Source organism: Coregonus clupeaformis, chromosome 5 (assembly GCF_020615455.1).
Source record: "Coregonus clupeaformis isolate EN_2021a chromosome 5, ASM2061545v1, whole genome shotgun sequence".
NCBI classification, from domain to species: domain Eukaryota; kingdom Metazoa; phylum Chordata; class Actinopteri; order Salmoniformes; family Salmonidae; genus Coregonus; species Coregonus clupeaformis.
In genome coordinates, this window is record NC_059196.1 from 5,031,921 (window position 1) to 5,049,378 (window position 17,458).

At 44.1% G+C, this 17,458-nt stretch overlaps 1 protein-coding gene across 1 annotated transcript; it reads right to left on the reverse strand.

Annotated features, from left to right (window-relative positions):
- Positions 1-6,335: 6,335 nt before the first annotated feature.
- Positions 6,336-13,286, reverse strand: LOC121567038 (zona pellucida-like domain-containing protein 1). Its single transcript, XM_041876978.1, has 11 exons — positions 13,239-13,286; positions 12,702-12,815; positions 12,263-12,483; positions 11,959-12,140; positions 11,668-11,740; positions 11,363-11,460; positions 10,829-10,909; positions 10,419-10,590; positions 10,094-10,196; positions 7,950-7,979; positions 6,336-7,653 (listed from the first exon to the last, which is right to left on the reverse strand). Exons 2-11 carry the CDS (start codon positions 12,805-12,807, stop codon positions 7,478-7,480), a joined length of 1,242 nt encoding a protein of 413 aa, XP_041732912.1. The 5' UTR covers positions 12,808-12,815; positions 13,239-13,286; the 3' UTR covers positions 6,336-7,477.
- Between the last annotated feature and the right edge of the window lie 4,172 nt (positions 13,287-17,458).

A 17,458-nucleotide genomic window follows, 5' to 3' on the forward strand; every position in this document is an offset into this window, starting at 1 on the left:
ACCTTCACCCTACCTCTGCCTGATGGTCGGCGGCTGCCGAGCCATCACTGGACCAACAACTGCACCCTCAACAACTCATCCACGCCGCCCGCTCTGTCCCTGGATTATTCTGCACCTTTTTGAATCTGTAATAAACCCTCACCTTCGTTCAACTCTCCTTGTCCTGGTCTGCTTCTGGGTTCTGTCTGAGGGAACCGTGACAGGGGTGTTGTCTCTGGGCCTCTCCTCTGTGTCATACAGCCGAGACAGTGCTTCTGCCTTCAATTGGGGTTGTGAAGGGCTAACCACGGGATACCCAAGACTACAGGGTAAGCAGGAGACTCAATAATCATAAAGGTGATCTGCTCAACATGTGTCTCCTGCGTAATCATGGTGACTGGTACCGTAACTTCCTTAACCAACCTGGACCCTAATGGTCGACTATCTAGTGCTCTGATGGGGAGTGGAATGGTTAGGGGAACCAATGAAATGCCTTGACGGTGTGCAAATGCCCTGTCCATAAAATTCCCAGCTGCGCTGGAATCAACTAGCGCCTTACACTGGGAACCTACCAAGTGATCTGGAAAGGAGATGGATAAAGTACAGTGCGCCGCAAAGGGCTCTGAACACGTTTGGGTGTTCGTTACCTGGGGTGATGCGTGAGTACCCTGCCTACCGCCTCCAGACCCAAAAGAACGTTGACTGCGACGTGAGGTGGATTGTCCCTTCGTGCCACCAGAGTGGCACTGTCGCTGTCCTCCTGTGCTCTCTCGACTGGCGTCTCCCCCCAGCTCCATCTGCTCGGGGTCAGAGTCGTCCAGAGTGGGAACGGGCAGACCCCTACCAGGACGTCCTCTGGCTGCTAGCAGATTGTCCAGCCGGATGGCCATGTCCACCAGTTGGGAGAACGATAGCATGGCATCCCGGCAGGCTAGCTCCCGTCGGACGTCCTCCCTTAGGTGGCACCGGAAATGGTCTATCAGGGCCCGCTCATTCCACCCGGACCCCGCTGCCAGTGTCCGGAACTCCAGCGCGTAGTCCTGAGCGGTCCTTGTCCCCTGCCTCAGATGAACCAGTCGTTCGCCCGCCTCTCGACCCTCAGGCGGGTGATCAAAAACGTCCCGAAAGAGGCGAGCAAACTCCCTGTAGTTCTCCAACGTGGTACCTCCCTCGTTCCACACCGCGTTGGCCCATTCCAGGGCTCTCCCAAAAAGGCAGGATACCTTCTCCCGCTCCCGGGGCTCCGGCCTGACACATACACATACCACTTTCACTCATCTTTATGGCATCTGAGATCACTTGAATGCAGGGTACACTCATTTGCAACCAATATTTAATTCTACATGTCCCATCTTTCCATATAAAATGCAACAAAGATCAAGATTACAATCATCTAAAGTTTTGAATAAAACGTTCAAATGCTGCTCTGGATTGTACATACATTACACTGTCCATGTTGCCTATCCAACTAAAGATTAGGTTTCTCACAGGGTCAGTAGTCAACTATCTGTGTTTACAATGGTCACGGTTCATCCTACTTGTTAGCCCAGTTATTACCTAGGATATCCATAAGGTTTTAAAAAATTGAGAATGTTCATGTTACCACCCATGTAACAGTTTCTCAAGTGGTCCAAAGAAACATAAACGATTCCAAAACAATAAAGGTTGAGTGAGTAGAAGAGAACACTACTCTCACACCTCCACCAGTATTGAAATGTTACCCTTTCGAACTATCATGTCTCTGTCTCTGGCACTGGCATTAGCTTAACAATAAGGTCCCTTGGTGCCTAGACGAAGAGGCTCCTCCTCCGTTTTGCATTGAGCTCACTAGATAAAGAGGAACCTGGATAGAGATAGTTACATTTTCTAGTGAGAAGGTGCACTGTGTCTGAATGCAAAGGAGGGAAGACATTTAATCAAGCCCAGTATTGAAATTATTACTAATTTGATATGAACCGGGCAACGAACACTTTTTAAATATTTGATTGAAGAGTGTTTTTTCTTTTTTTGTCTTACGATACGAAGAGATTAAAGAATGTTAAGATGGAGGGCAGGGGGAGACGGACACGTAGCATCGGTCCAGAAGCACATGGTATCTGTAGAGAAAGAGTGAGGTCGTCAAAACTGAGTCAAACACTTCAGATGACAAGTAGAATCCTCTATACACATTCTAAAATTGTTTCCGTTTGTAACAGAACTGATAGTAATTATTACTAAGGCTAAGAGGGAACACAATGAGAAGGTTCTTACTGGGAAGTCAGGTTGGCAGCTAAAACCTGAACGTAGACATTAGTCCTCAGGTCAATACCCAGAGGAGGGATAACCAGGGGTGTGGTATAGTTTGCATCCTGGTGAAGGAAGAAAGGAAGATGGCACCATTATAAAAGCACACTTACATAAGATCAGACATGTTTGTTGGTATAGGATTACAGTTATTTTATAAGGTGGCAGCACATTGGAAAATTGGCACTTTGCAATGTCGGAGCCGTGTGTATTTGAATGGGGGTGTTACGTAGGTGGTGGTTGTGTTATCCTACCTGGAACAGGGCCAAAGCACTGATGAAGCTGAAAGATTCAAAACATAACTGTTGGAAGTATTTATTTATTTGTTTATTAGGATCCCCAGTATCTTTTGCAGAAGCAGCAGCTACTCTTCCTGGGGTCCACAAGTAGAACCTTGCATTGCATGAATGACTCCAGTGATTAAACTATTATCCTTTGTATAAAACTACTATGTTGACTATGTGGCTTTGAAGGTTGCTGTGTGCAATAGTGTGTACAAAAGAGCATTTTTCTCTGACAGAAAGACACCTTTACAGCACACAAGCAAACCAGAAAATGAGATCTCTTATTCCCTTGAAGTTTCTTTTAGACTGAAAGCCGTCACCTGTTCTTCAACTCAGCTACTTTAGTGTAAATGGACTTTCAATTTAGTGTTACTTTCTAGCTCGTGATAAGGTAAGTTTCAAAAGTTTTAAAAGATTGACAGGGGTCAAAACCTCTCAGAGAAACAAAAATCCTCTGCTCCCCCATTCCCCTCAGTCAAGGTCAGTGGTGCTGTGAGCGTTCCCTCTATCACAACACTCCTCCATGGCAGAAGGAGAGCATACATCAACATTTTCCTATTAATAATCATCAAGAAGACACTCCCGCAGGCGTCCCCTTGGCGAAGGGGAAAGCTGAATCTCAGGACAGGAGGATTCACTCTGGTGTCCAGAGTTCCCTTACAGACTGTGTTATCCATGATGTGGTTGAGGATCAACAGACTCTCATTGTATCCAGTGTAGACGGCAGGGCAGATTTGAATAGCCAGGTCAATGGAGTTACTATACCTGGTAGACTGGCGTAAGCCCCACATTCAGCAGGGGTGAGGGCCTGATCATGACCCACAATGCACAGGGAAGTCAGGATGAGGAAGCTGGATAAATCCATCTTACCAATCTGTCCTCGCTGAACATCTGCAGCAAAACACACAGCTGTCAATGTCAAGCACAAAAAGTAAAAATCAAATTTCAAGACTAGGATAAAATGCTATGGGATGACGCCTTATTCCTAGATGTGTGCAATCTGTAGTACAAGTTGTCTTTTCTAATAGCTCAGACCTTACCTCTTTAGTTTCTTATCTGAATAATGATTGTTTACTGTCGACACGTTGTCTATATAGGGACCAGGACTAGTTTTATAGTTCTCATACTTCCTTGGGATTGGTTGGAAACAGGGTCATTGCCATCTTGGTGGGGCTGTCTCAGGTAGTGGAATAATTCACTTTTGTTGCTAAGGCACTGTGGGTATTTTCCTGGAGGCAAATTCATGAAACCCTACACAGTCCCCTTCAAAGTTATATGGTAAACAATGGGCAGGGGTTTTTGTGACTTTGTGTGTTACCCTTCTCCCCTTTGCATGCTAATATGAAATGTAATAATCAAGTAAGTATATGTGAGGGGTGTCTTGTTTCCTTTAAGGAGTTTAAGTTCTAATACGACTTAGGCGACCCACACCTAGTTCTCAACCACTTTTAAGGGAGGGGGCTTCAGCACTATAGTATATGGTCATTAAAATGAGATAAATTGATTAACGAGGGATCATCTGAAGGCGCTGCTTTCATCTGTGTTCATATTTTTTTATGGTGGATGGTTAATTAACTTCACATTACAATGCTCTGATTAAAAATGTCATATTAAATGCCCTATGCTAATCAAGTGAATCCCTTTGTTGATATGAGGAAGTACTCAATACAGTTATCAAAAACACTTTGAACTAATTCAATTCTTCCTGACAGTGTTGGGGAAAGTACACGAATATGATTCACCATGGAATGACGCCACTGTGACTCACTCACGCATGTGACAGAGGGGATTACTAATATTATACAGAGCATGTTTGAATAATGTAAAGCACCCATACAGACACATATTCATAATGAACCTATGAAAAAAACTATCATGTGACTCCAATGCAAATAAAACCAAATATGATGTGTAAATGTCACCAAGAAATGTCACCAAGAAATGTGCCCTGTGTGACTTCGAAGAGTGAGTGCACATACTTATTATTCATCATGTCTATGTCTAGTGGCCCTTCTTCTTTGGTCTGGAATCAGAAGTGGAACTGCATGAAGGACAGTGGTAACCTGATCTTGTCAGGTGAGCCACCTGGGATGGGAAAACATTTATTCTGATTAATAATAAATAATAAATACAATTTGTTTAGCGCTTTTCATTACAAATGTATCTCAAAGCTCAAATTTGATTAGGGTCAAATCAGAGCGCATGGGTGTTACCCTGGTCCCTTGTGAAGTGCACAAAACCATGGAGAGGATTACGCACACACACACACACACACACAACATTGTCATTGTCATGACGTGTACACTTAAAAATGTCATGGTCTTTCTACCTTTTTTCACAGTTCATGTGTTTTCTGGTCACTACAAAAAAGGTCATACAAAAAAAGGAATTATAAATTGGGTGGTTTGAGCCCTGAATGCTGATTTGCTGGAAGCCGTGGTATATCAGACTGTATACCATGGGTTTGAAAAAAATACTTTTTACTTTTCTAATTACATTGGTAACCAGTTTATAATAGCAATAAGGCACCTCGGGTGTTTGTGATATATGGCCAATATACCATGGCTAATAGCTGTATGCAGCCACTCTGCGTTGCGTCGTGCATAATATACCCTTAGCCGTGGTATATTGGCCATATACCACATCTCCTCTGGCCTTACTGCTTAAACACAGCCTGGGTTTGGACCTGGCAGTGACCTGAACTTGGGTTGAATATTGAATGTCCAAGAAAAAACCTTGTAATCGCTTATCAAAGATAGTAAATCCAGAGGGTGATGACTGCTCTCATTTCTCTCCTCTCAGTCATCAACGGCCATTATGGACAGAGAATATAATGTATAATAGCTGCTGAAATATGGGATTAGCGCAATAAAGGGCCCAAATTACAGGATTGTCGTGTGGGTTACATTTCAACAATTGGCATGGCGTTAGACATGTTATAGCAGGTAACTCTAATATGAAGGTATATAAATGTAATTACAATTGCTGGAATACAATTGAAAATAGCTATGTTTATGCTGTATGTTTGTTTACAAACTGCCTGCGGAATTTTCCAGAAAACTGGAAACATCTATAAGGGGGTCTACCTGTACTTTCTACAATAGTCAGAAACCTTCTGTGATTTTATTTGACCATGGGTAAAAGACAAAAATCAGGTTCGATTGAATTCTAGCTTGTAGTCTGAAACATTGCACAACATCAGTGTTAAAAATTATACTGATACACTATAAATAAGGCCAGTAAATAATATCATTAGGCAGACTGATATGTAAAATATTTATTTGAAAAATAACCCCCCACATGCAAGTCCTATCAACATGATTGTAAAGTTAGGCAATTACAGTAAATTGATTATTGCTTTCTTTTTTAAACTTTCCACATCAGTGCAGGTCAAATAGCACATTCCCTAAAAAGGGGGAAAAAACCCACATAATCCTCAAAAATAAAATGCACATAGGCTGAAATCCTGACTTTAGCAAGTAATTCGATTTTTTTTTAAATTATGCATTTGTCATGACTTCCGCCGAGGCTGCCCCCCCTCCTGGTTCGGGCAGGCTTCGGCGTTCGTCGTCACCGGAGTACTAGCTCCTGCCGATCCCATTCTCATCACTCCACTTGTCAATCACACACACCTGGTGCTCATTCCCTAATTAGAATGTGTATAAGTGTTCCCTCTGTTCCCCTTGTCTTTGTGAGTGATTGTTTGTTGTGAGAGCGTGTAGCGCGGTTGAGCGACTATTCACTGTGTTTATGCCAAGGTGGATGTTTTCCGCTTGGGGCATTTGATTTATGTAAACAGAATAAACTCTGGACTTTGGTATTTTACCTCCTGCGCCTGACTCCTTCATTCACACCTCGTCACAGCATTGATGTTAAAAACTTTCCAAAATATTCAAGTTATGTGGAAGTCAGGATTTCAGCCATAATTAATACCAATAAGTACATACGGTATATAAATATTCATAATGATCATACATATAGAATGAATCACTTCTTCAATTCTCCTCACGTGTTAGTACTATACTTAAGCCTACCTTTTCTCAGGTTAAAATAGGTAGTATGTTATAGAAATCAAATCGCTACAAGTAACATTTTGGTGTTGGCCTTTGTAGAGGACAGTATCAGTCATCACCGGGTGTCAGGGTTATTTGGATGACCCTTTATTTCTTTAATGTAACTGATCCCGTGCCAAGCAATGGATGACAAAAAGACACTAAGGTATTGAATAGATGGGAAATGAGCCTCATATACTGACCTGGGTCAGTTTTATTACACATTACCTGTACAAAACAATATACTGGTCTATCAATGGATCAAAACAAAGCACAGGAAAACAATTAATTAAATTGTTCTTGAATATATACTGTTCCCCTGTACACAAAGGAGGAATTAACTATTTACAGTATCAATATGCGCTTGAGTATGTGTATGTACACGTGAGTATGTGACTGAGAGTTTGGCATGACAGTGACTATTACAGCTGCCGGATAAGAGTAAGTAAGAAATGGAGAGTAAGTAAACATCCAGGGAAGACAGAGTAGCTAAATACTGTATACATTTCAGAAAATACAGGTCCCGCTTTACAATAACTGTCCCTATTATGTATTGATGTATTTACTTGGTAGGCACATAGTGAAACTATTGCTTGTGGTTAAACCTCCTCTTACTCTAGAATCATTGTTTTAGATCACAGTTATCTTTACTGTGAGTTTCTATAAAAGTTTTTTTTAAATTGCATCGTATCTTCACTGCAATTACATTGCACCTGCCTATTTTAAATGCCGTGCAAATACATACTGTAGGTATTAGTTATAGTTAGATGGATAAGAGAGAGAGAGAAAAGTGAGAGGGGGAGAATGAGAGAGAGATAATGAGAATGAGAGAGAGAGAGAGAGCGAGAGAGAGAGAGAGCACACGCACACACCAGAGGTTTATTTGAAGCCAGCGTTCCATGCTCCTGAGGGTGTGGCTGTAGGGAGGGGGGGTCTGCGGAGGAGGCGGAGCGAGAGCAGCAAGAAGCCCAGACTGAACACGCCCAGAATGACCACACCCGACAGCAGAGCACTGGTCACTGGGTTCAACTGGAGGGAGGGGCCACTCGATGCAGCTGGATTACCATACACAAACACACAAAGAGTAAGTATGGGCCGACACAAATACTCACTGATATAGGCTAAAATTACCACAGTTAATGGTTAAGAAACACAAAAGGGAAGTGAAACTTGTATGAGTTAACTATTATTATCATGACTAAATCCACGGGTGTCATATTTTCTTTTGATGCTAGTGAATGTATAAAGAATGTAAAAATAATGGATTAAGAAGGTCATAGAGGTTATAGATGAGAAAAATATATCACTTGTCAAGGCATTGCACAAGCAGTGACAAAGTGAGAGAACTTACCGAGTTGTGAGTTATTCGTTGGAGTTTCATCTGTAAAGAAACAAAATCAATCATTGATGCTTTCATAGTTTCAACATTATTGAGGAAAACAACCATGCATTTTAATACAAATGTACTGAATAACCATTGATTATACTGTCAAATCCCACCTCAGTTTATTCTCACGTCACCCTTCATCAATATATTTCAAGACTATACAGTATATAATCGGCAGGTAGTTTAGTGGGTAAGAGCGTTGTGCCAGTAACCGAAAGGTCGCTGGTTCTAATCCCCGAGCCGACTAGGTGAAAAATCTGTCGATGTGCCCTTAAGCAAGGCACTTAACCCTAATTGCTCCTGTAAATCGCTCTGGATAAGAGCGTCTGCTAAATGACTAAAATGTAAATGTATGAAAGGGATTATGGTGTGTACAGTGCCTTCGGAAAGTATTCAGACCGCTTGACTTCTTCCACATTTTGTTACGTTACAGCCTTATTCTAAAATTGATTATATATTTTTAAAATCCTCAGAAATCTACAAACAATACCCTATAATGACAAAGCGAAAACAGGTTTTTAGAAATGTTAGCAAATTTATAAAATAAAAAAAACTGAAATACATTAAGTATTCAGACCCTTTGCTATGAGACTTGAAATTGAGCTCAGGTGCATCCTGTTTCCATTGATCATCCTTGAGATGTTTCTACAACTTGATTGGAGTCCACCTGTGGTACATTTTATTGATTGGACATGATTTGGAAAGGCACACATCTGTCAATATAAGGTCCCACAGTTGAGAGTGCATATCAGAGCAAAAACCAAGCATGAGGTCGAAGGAATTGTCCGTAGAGCTCCGAGACAGGATTGTGTCAGGGCACAGATCTGGGGAAGGGTACCCAAAAAATTCTGCAGCATTGAAGGTCCCAAGAACACAGTGGCCTCTATCATTCTTAAATGGAAGAAGTTTGGAACCACCAAGACTCTTCATAGAGCTGGCCGCCCGGCTAAACTGAGCAATCAGGGGAGAAGGGCCTTGGTCAGGGAGGTGACCATGAACCTGATGGTCACTTTGACAGAGCTCTAAGTTCCTCTGTGGAGATGGGAGCACCTTCCAAAAGGACAACCATCTCTGCAGCACTCCACCAATCAGGCCTTTATGGTAGAGTGGCCAGACGGAAGCCACTCCTCAGTAAAAGGCACATGACGGCCCGCTTGGAGTTTGCCAAAAGGCACCTGAAGACTCTCAGACCATGAGAAACAAGATTCTCTGGTCTGATGAAACCAAGATTAAACTCTTTGGTCTGAATGCCAAGCGTCACGTCTGGAGGAAACCTGGCACCATCCCTACGGTGAAGCATGGTGGTGGCACCATCATGCTGTGGGGGTGTTTTTCAGCAGCAGGGACTGGGAGACCAGTCAGGATCGAGGCAGAGATGAATGGAGCAAAGTACAGAGAGATCCTTGATGAAAACCTGCTCCAGAGCGCTCAGGACCTCAGACTGGGACAAAGGTTCACCTTCCAAAAGGACAACGACCCTAAGCATACAGCCAAGAAAATGCAGGAGTGGCTTCAGGACAAGTCTCTGAATGTCCTGGAGTGGTCCAGCCAGAGCCCGGACATGAACCCGATCGAACATCTCTGGAGAGACCTGAAAATAGCTGTGTAGCAACGATCCCCATCCAACTTGAAAGGATCTGCAGAGAAGAATGGGAGAAACTCCCCAAATACAGGTGTGCCAAGCTTGTAGCGTCATACCCAAGAAGAATTGAGGCTGTAATTGCTGCCAAAGGTGCTTCAACAAAGTACTGAGTAAAGGGTCTGAACACTTATGTAAATGTGATATTTCAGTTTTTCTTTTTTAATAAATTAGCAAAAATGTCTAAAAACCTGTTTCTGCTTTGTCATTATGGGGTATTGTGTGTAGATTGATGAGGGGAAGAAACAATTTAATCAATTTTAGAATAAGGCTGTAACCTAACAAAATGTGGAGACAGTCAAGGGGTCTGAATACTTTCCGAAGGCACTGTAGGCTACATCACATCATACTGTACAGTTTTAATACTTACTCTACAATTATATAATGGATATCAAAATAATCTAATTAAAGTCAGACAAAACCATAGTCTAAGTTTAAGTGGTTATGGATGAAGAGGTGTACTGCGTACCACTTCTGGTGATGATGGGTCCAGCGGTAATGATGGCATCCCCAGAGGACGGCCTAGACTCCAGGCTCTCCTCTATGTCCCGCCTACGCCGACGCCCACAGATCTGCCAATATTAGATCAATATAAAATCACAGACACATGATACTGTATTCAATAGGGAATAGTGAATAGTGCTCAGGTATTACTGGACTATGTGAAGCTTCATATTGATCAGAAGTCAAGAAAGATGGTACATATTTTCTGATATTTGCAGAGCATTGAAGTTCACCCTATTGACTGTACTGATGGTGAACACACCATTTGGTAAGGTGTCACATGTTCTTACCGGCATGAGCAGGACACAGTCATCCACCCGACACAGCTTGGTGACACAGTGCAGAAACACAGTGGACATCTTCTGGTGTCTGTGTTTGACGAAACGGAACACTTCGAAGGCAAAACGACCCATCTGACTCTTCCCATTCTCGAAAACAGTGGTCTGTGGGTCTTTATAGCAGCTGTTTGGAAAGTGCATCGCACGCAAGCATGCACACACATACGCACACACACACACACACACACAAACACACAGACACACACACAAAATGCACTGAAACGACTGAAACGTCTAGGCCTGTTTTAACTGCTCCATGAGAACCCATTGTAAGGGCCTCTATGATAAGTGGTTGAGGGTGAATGGGTAATGGGACACTTTTGTCGTTTATCTTGGCATCATTTGAGAAAAGGTGTGATTACCCAAAGAAAAGGTCGTAGCGCAGTTCATCATTGGGATTCCCTGAGGGAGTGGTGTAACAGTAGTCCATCAAGATATTCCATCTAGAGAGAGACAAAACAGTACGGGCTGATACAGGATAGAGATCTAACCACACAACACAACAGGACATATCAGACATTCTTAGCACCACCACTGGCGCCTTCACACAGCCATAGAGGAGAGCTGAATGGCAATTAACCAAAGAGGATAGAACTGAATTGGTAGGGGGCATAGAGGATTGGTCTTAAATTATAGCGTATGTGTATGGTATACTGTGCAGTTGTACTTGACTACTATATCAATTATATGCCATCCAGGTTATGTGATAGAAAGTCCCAGCAGGTTACAGCTATTCAATTATTTTTGAAAACAGCACGTTTCATGGCAGAATCATAGCTTTCTGTTCACATCATGTTGGAAATATTTGTGCTTCTCAGATCATATCCCCATCTGTATTGTGAATAATAGAAACTAGAACAAAATATATAACTTTTTAATATCTGAAGATCTCTTACCGTTTGTCCAGGCTTGTGGCTTTCACTGCAGCAAACACTCGGGTTTTCAAAGCCAGTCCAGCCATTGGGATAGAGAGTTGTTGGTTGTAGGTTGAGTCCTGCACAAACATGATTTTGTCCATGAATAAAAAAGTTGCCTATTTTTATGATATGTCTATTTCTACCTAATAGAAATGTCTCATAATTTGTTTAGTATTTTGACGGGAGCATGTTCTAATTATTATTTGACATTGAATTCCTACTATGAGGGCCCTGTTATGAAGTCCTTGTGTGACCTAAGAAAAACACTGATGTTGTGTACTCACATTGTAAAGGATCATACTCAAAGTGCTCACAAAGGTACCATTGCTGTCCTTCACTGATATTGCAGCAGATGATCTAGAAAAGGTTCAAATTATTTAGTACAGTTTAGACAGGTAAACATTCTTTTGTTTTTTGAATTTTTGTGTAATGAAGTCGGCACTGAATATGAAATTGCTGACTGATTTCAAATGTCAAATTAATCTTTCAAAAATACTGAAATATCCCTACTTATGTATTCAATACTTCAGTTTTATTCAAAATAAGCCCTTCAGGTGTTTATGGCAGGCACCTACGATGCCAGCTGTGAGTTGTTGACCAGGTATTCCAGGGGGTAGCTGCAGCTAAATTTGTATAGCAGGCCGGGCAGATAGCTGATGATGGATGGCGGGTCTGGAGTGTCGATGTACCCTGAGATATTCCCAATCTGCACCAGCGACATGTTCCCGTAGGCATTAGCCCCGTAAACTGTTGTCACCTGAGGACAGGGACATCGTCTCTAAATACACAATCTGGTACAACACCTACCATAGCCTCAAGCAAGACGTTCTCCCAAAATATAAAACACATTGTCCATCTGTATGTGTGTGTCTTCCTCACCACCAGACTGTTGCCGCAGGCCTCCAGTGTGCTGAGGCTGATGCTGAACAGTACTGCCGTGGGGAACGTGTTGTTATTGATGAAGCCCCGGCAGTGGGTATCGCCATGGCGACCGTTGAGCGAAAGGTCTGCAACTGTGTAGCCAGAGAACAGCACTGGGCAGAAGTTAATTTTCAGAGTCATGGTCTGAACCCCGCAGTACACACTGATGTCGCGCTCCGCTAAAAGAGAGAGAGAGAGAGAGAGAGAGAGAGAGAGAGAGAGATAGAGAGAGAGAGAGAGTAAGAGAGAGAGAGAGAGAGAGAGAGAGAGAGAGAGAGAGAGAGAGAGAGAGAGAGAGAGTAAACAGTAATTCTAACAACAATTCTCAGACCTAAGAATAAGTGAAAATGATTTCAGAGGATAATTTACATAGAGATTAAATGACTGTCATGCTCACCGGGAAACCTACTGTGGTAGGTGGCATCACAGTTGTATCCATTAAACTGTGCCAAGACTGAAGTGGTCCTACTCATCAGCAGGAGGATCAAACATAAGCGCTCCATCTTACCACCTAGAGAGCAAGGTTCACACATTTCCATCCTTCAGAATGTCAACAACTTATAACCCTCAAAATGTCTATGGTGTTGCATGAATGTCTGAAACTGTACTGTACCTTCAAGTTATTTAAAAGCCTTTTAAAATCCCCCAAAGTCCTCCAACACCTCTCATCTAGACCTCCTCTTACCATAAACCCTCTTGCCCTGGTCCCCTTACTGCCCCTCTTTCCAAAACTCATAATACCCCAGCCCCTTTACTCTAGTCCCCTAACTACTCTAACAAGTCCCCTCTTTCCAAAACTCATAATACCCCAGCCCCTTTACTCTAGTCCCCTAACTACTCTAACAAGTCCCCTCTTTCCAAGACCCCCCAACCCCTTTTTATCCTGTTCCCTTCTTTTTCTGACCCCCTTGCTCTGGGCCCGAGCCCATCTTACCCTGGTCTGTGTAGTGTCCAGCTCACCGGTGCTCCATGTGGTCTCGGCTGTAGCAAGCAACCGAATGGATGGACCAGCTCTCTCCACAAAATGTGTGTGTGCCAACGTGCGTGCGTGCGTGAGTGCATATTTGTGTGCCCATGCAGCGATAGAGAGAAACAGTGACTCATTATGGAAACACTTCAATAAAAAGTGCTTCCCAGCAGAACATGGGAAACTCCATCAGAGGTGAATGGCCTGGACAAATCTTTTCACGGTGCCCGAAACCTGAGCGGGCTCGCAGGGTTCCCACTCATCTCCCCTTGGCCTGATCTCCGTCTGTCATCCCACACAAATGGCCTCCTCAGCAGGGGGCCTGGCCCTTGAATTAAGCTGTCATCAGATGCTGAGGAGAGCGGGCCGCGGCCTACATTCACATGGACATAAAAGTCAACTCACGTCTGGTCTGCATGGTCTAATGCAGGGCTGTGTGTAGGTAATTGTGATGCACAGAGTATCACTTAGGGTAAAGTTAATTCTGTGATTTAAACAGAAGAGTTTATGGTGTAGTTTGGACCTACTTAGACTTATTTTGAAGGTACTTTACATGAAATTATATGACTTTTGATTACTACAACTTTAAGCTGCAGAGCTCTAAATTAACTTTTGTCATTGGTAGCACTGGTGCTCCCAACTTAAACAATTTAGGAGCACACCAAACAGTATTTAGGAGCACCAGAAAAGAGATTGATTTAAATTGATTTAGATATGTCCTACATTAGGCCTATATGAATCCTTCTTTTGAAGCACATCTATCCAGAAGCCTCTTTCCTTTTTTCCAGTGCCATCTTAAACCATACAGGTCAAGTTACCAGGTTATTAGCCAGCAAGGTAACATGACTCGGCAAAGTTGTTTTGTTATGAAACAAATAGTTAGTGACCCGCAAGTAGTTAAAAACGGTATGTAACATAGTATATGAAATTATAATGACCACAATAAAAAATTTAATAAATCTCAGGTAATATGAGTTATACATTTTGAACGGGCTAGAGATGAGATGTTTTCTAAATGGTAAAGGTGGGGTGGAACCATGATGGTCTCGAATACTACTCTTGGTACAGAGAAGCATCATCAGACGAGACTTGGCCGTGTGTTCATAGTTCTCAGGTGCAAAGTGAAGTGAATTGAACACTGCCGCTACCTCGCTCTCCTAGATCTAACCAATGTGCATGAATTGAGGAGCAAACAGAATAAATAATAAAGTGAAGGAGGCTTTTATATATTTAAAAATTGTGTTTGCTAATGGAGCAATCACAATGGGAATACAAAACAAAACATAATGTGACTGGTCAGATTTCTGAAAGGTATTTACCAATCACATCTTGTTTTTTGTATTCCCATTGTGATTGGCCCCTGAAACTATTTGAAATATATAACAGCCTCCTTCATCATTTAATCTTTAAAACTAAAGCAATTAAGCAAAGATTGTCTACATACTGATGACTAAAGTTTTACTTTATAACTTACTGAAGCACTTTTATCAACTTCCACTGTCCTCTGAAAACTGCTGAATTTCCTCTTAACTCTCAGAGGTGAGGTGAAATGATACAATGGCCTTTTCTTAATTGGATTTGCTCGACTCCTGCATCCTCTCTCCTCCGTCCTCTCTCGACTTCTTTGAAAAAGGTAAAAGGTAACCGAGGAGAGGCAGTGAGGAGAAGGAACGTAGACTAAAACGCACTTGTATGAAATGAGGCTCTCCTCTCCACTCGAGCGTCATCAAGCAAATGACGTTTAGAGGGGTGGAATCCCAAAATAAATGTGTAAAGTGATAAAACAAATCTAGCTAGTTGTGCAAGACATTTTATAGATAAAAGGATAAGTAGCATATTATTTTTAAATATTTCCATGCTTTTCTCCTTTGAGAAAACAATTGCTTCAAAGAGGGTGTGGCAGATATCAAAGACTCAGGTAGGATACACATGACTATCCGTGGCTATCGAGGAGGGGAGGACACACTTCAATTCGCCTACTAACAAATTGACACTCTCCTCGACCACTCGACCACTCGACCACTCGACCACTTATTGGTTTCCGGGTCACGGAGGAAAGGAGACGGAGGAGAGAGGACAGACTTTTGCCCAAATGAAAAAAGGTTAATGTATTGTAACGACCCTGTATTGTGTTCTGTGTTCATGGGTGTGTTATCGTTCTCATGGGTGCTAGCAGGGGTTAAATATGCCAGGACAGATGGAAAGGTTGGGGGGGTATGATGGGTAATCCCGCAGGGTTTTGAAAGGCTTAAATAGGGGTTACGGTCTCATCTCTCTTCTCTTCGGTTCGGGACCCTTGATTTGACATGTTCTATTTGTGTATGTTCGAGGTTTAGCGGCGTGGGTTGTGGCCTGAACAATAGCCCATTCAGGAATAAACCTGTGTTCTGCCTGTACACCTGGTGCCCGTCTCTCTTTTACTTTATGACCCAGCAGGGTCATTACATTGGTGTCAGAAGTGCTTTCGAACGACGGGATAGATCGAGATTAGGCGAGTTAGCTGTTTCAGTATAGGCCGTGGTTAGCTTTAGCGTGACTCGCATCTACGGTCATGATGATCGGGGCGAGGCGGAAAGTTAAGGAAGAGTCGGACAAAGTGTCCGTTGTGGGCTCGGGTGTACCCGGTCGGGAGGGTCAGGCGATGACGGCTGTAGAAGAGCTGGAGAGCCACATGGCGGGAGTTAAATTGTCAGTCAGCAAGATGGCAGAACGGGCGGGTTTTCCTTCAAACCGCTCGACCAGAACAGACGTCACGGCGACGGAGATATCGACGTCACCGCGTGCGTAAATGGCTGGGCCCCCTTATGTAAACAGAGATGGCAGCGCCCTATTGCCATTAGCCACGGTAGCGGCTAAACTTCCAAAGTTCAATGGACAAGGTAAATGGGAAGTTTTTTTCACTCAATTCGAGTTGTTGGCTAGAGCCGGGAGGTGGTCTGACGAGACGAAAGGGTTACAGCTTGCCCTGAGCCTGTCAGAGGAGGCGTCGGAATGCCTGCTAACGCTAGCCCCGGACGAGAGGGCGACTACGGTGCGCTAGTGGAGGCATTGGGGGGCCGTTTCGGCAGCGATGCACAGCCCAACATGCTGCGGATTGAACTGAATAACAAAAAGAGACTTCAGGGGGAATCATTAAAGGCGTTGGCAAGTGATATTCTGAGCCTGACCAGGCGGGCTTATGCAACTATGCCGATTGGGGTGCAAGACGAGCTGGCACGGGACAGTTTTATTAGAGCGCTCTCCCCCACCGAGCTGGGTAAGCATGTGCAGATGTCGGACCCAGCATCTCTGCGGGCTGCAGTGGAGATAGCCAGGAAGAGGGAGCTGATCTGGGGTGAGGGAGTGAGAGTGGAGGTTGCCAGTCAACCAGAGGTGAGAGCAGCGGCGGCCGGGGTGCCGGGGGTCACCAAACCAGGAGGGTTAGTCAAGACCGCTTCGCTTGTCATTGAGAGGGGCTCCAGACAACATCGCAGTGTCAGCTCAACTTCCATTGTCTGCTGGGGTTGTGGCCAGCCTGGCCACATTCAGCGGGAGTGTGGCAGTCAACAGGGAAACGACAGCGGGTTCTCGCGCAGGGGGCAGCGCGGGCCCATTCCTCCGCCCCCGAACCCACAGTAAGCAGAAGAGGTACCCAGCAGTGCAGGCAAGAGGGTGGGGACCTGCTTCCCCAGGGTGTAGCTGCCACCGTGTTTCCTAGTCCGGTAGTTGTGGTGGGACGTACCACCATTGGGGACTTCTGCAATGTCATCGTCAAGGTAGAGGGGGGTGGAATGTTTGGCCCTGGTCGACACGGGCTCTACAGTAACCCTGGTGAGACCAGACATACTACCTGTTGGGGGTGCGGGTGGAGCCGACCCTTGTCCAGCTACGGACTGTCACGGGGGAGCTAGCCCCCATGTTAGGGAAGTGTCGGTTGTCTGTGACTGTGGGGGGGAGAACTGTGGGGTGTCCGGTGTGGGTAGCAGCGGTACAGGACCCCTGTATACTGGGAATGGACTTTTTGAAAAACTGTGGGGCTCAGTTGGACTTAGCTTCGGGCACTTTGAGGCTGTCGGGGGGGCCCACAGTGGGAATGTCGCCTTCGGGAGGGCCAGCAGGGGGCAGGGCTGTCCCTCCGTCTTCCTCCAAGCTTGCCGAAACTCCACTGGTCGTCCCGGCTGCTCAATTGGTCGTTGTGCCATCCCAGC

Excerpts from the sequence above, each read along its gene's own strand:
- LOC121567038 (XM_041876978.1), bottom strand. The coding sequence starts at position 12,807 with ATGGAGCGCTTATGTTTGATCCTCCTGCTGATGAGTAGGACCACTTCA. Across the intron at positions 12,484-12,701 it reads CTACCACAGTAGGTTTCCCG|CGGAGCGCGACATCAGTGTG; the intron begins GTGAGCATGACA and ends TCTCTCTTTTAG. Across the intron at positions 7,654-7,949 it reads AACGAATAACTCACAACTCG|CTGCATCGAGTGGCCCCTCC; the intron begins GTAAGTTCTCTC and ends ATGGTAATCCAG.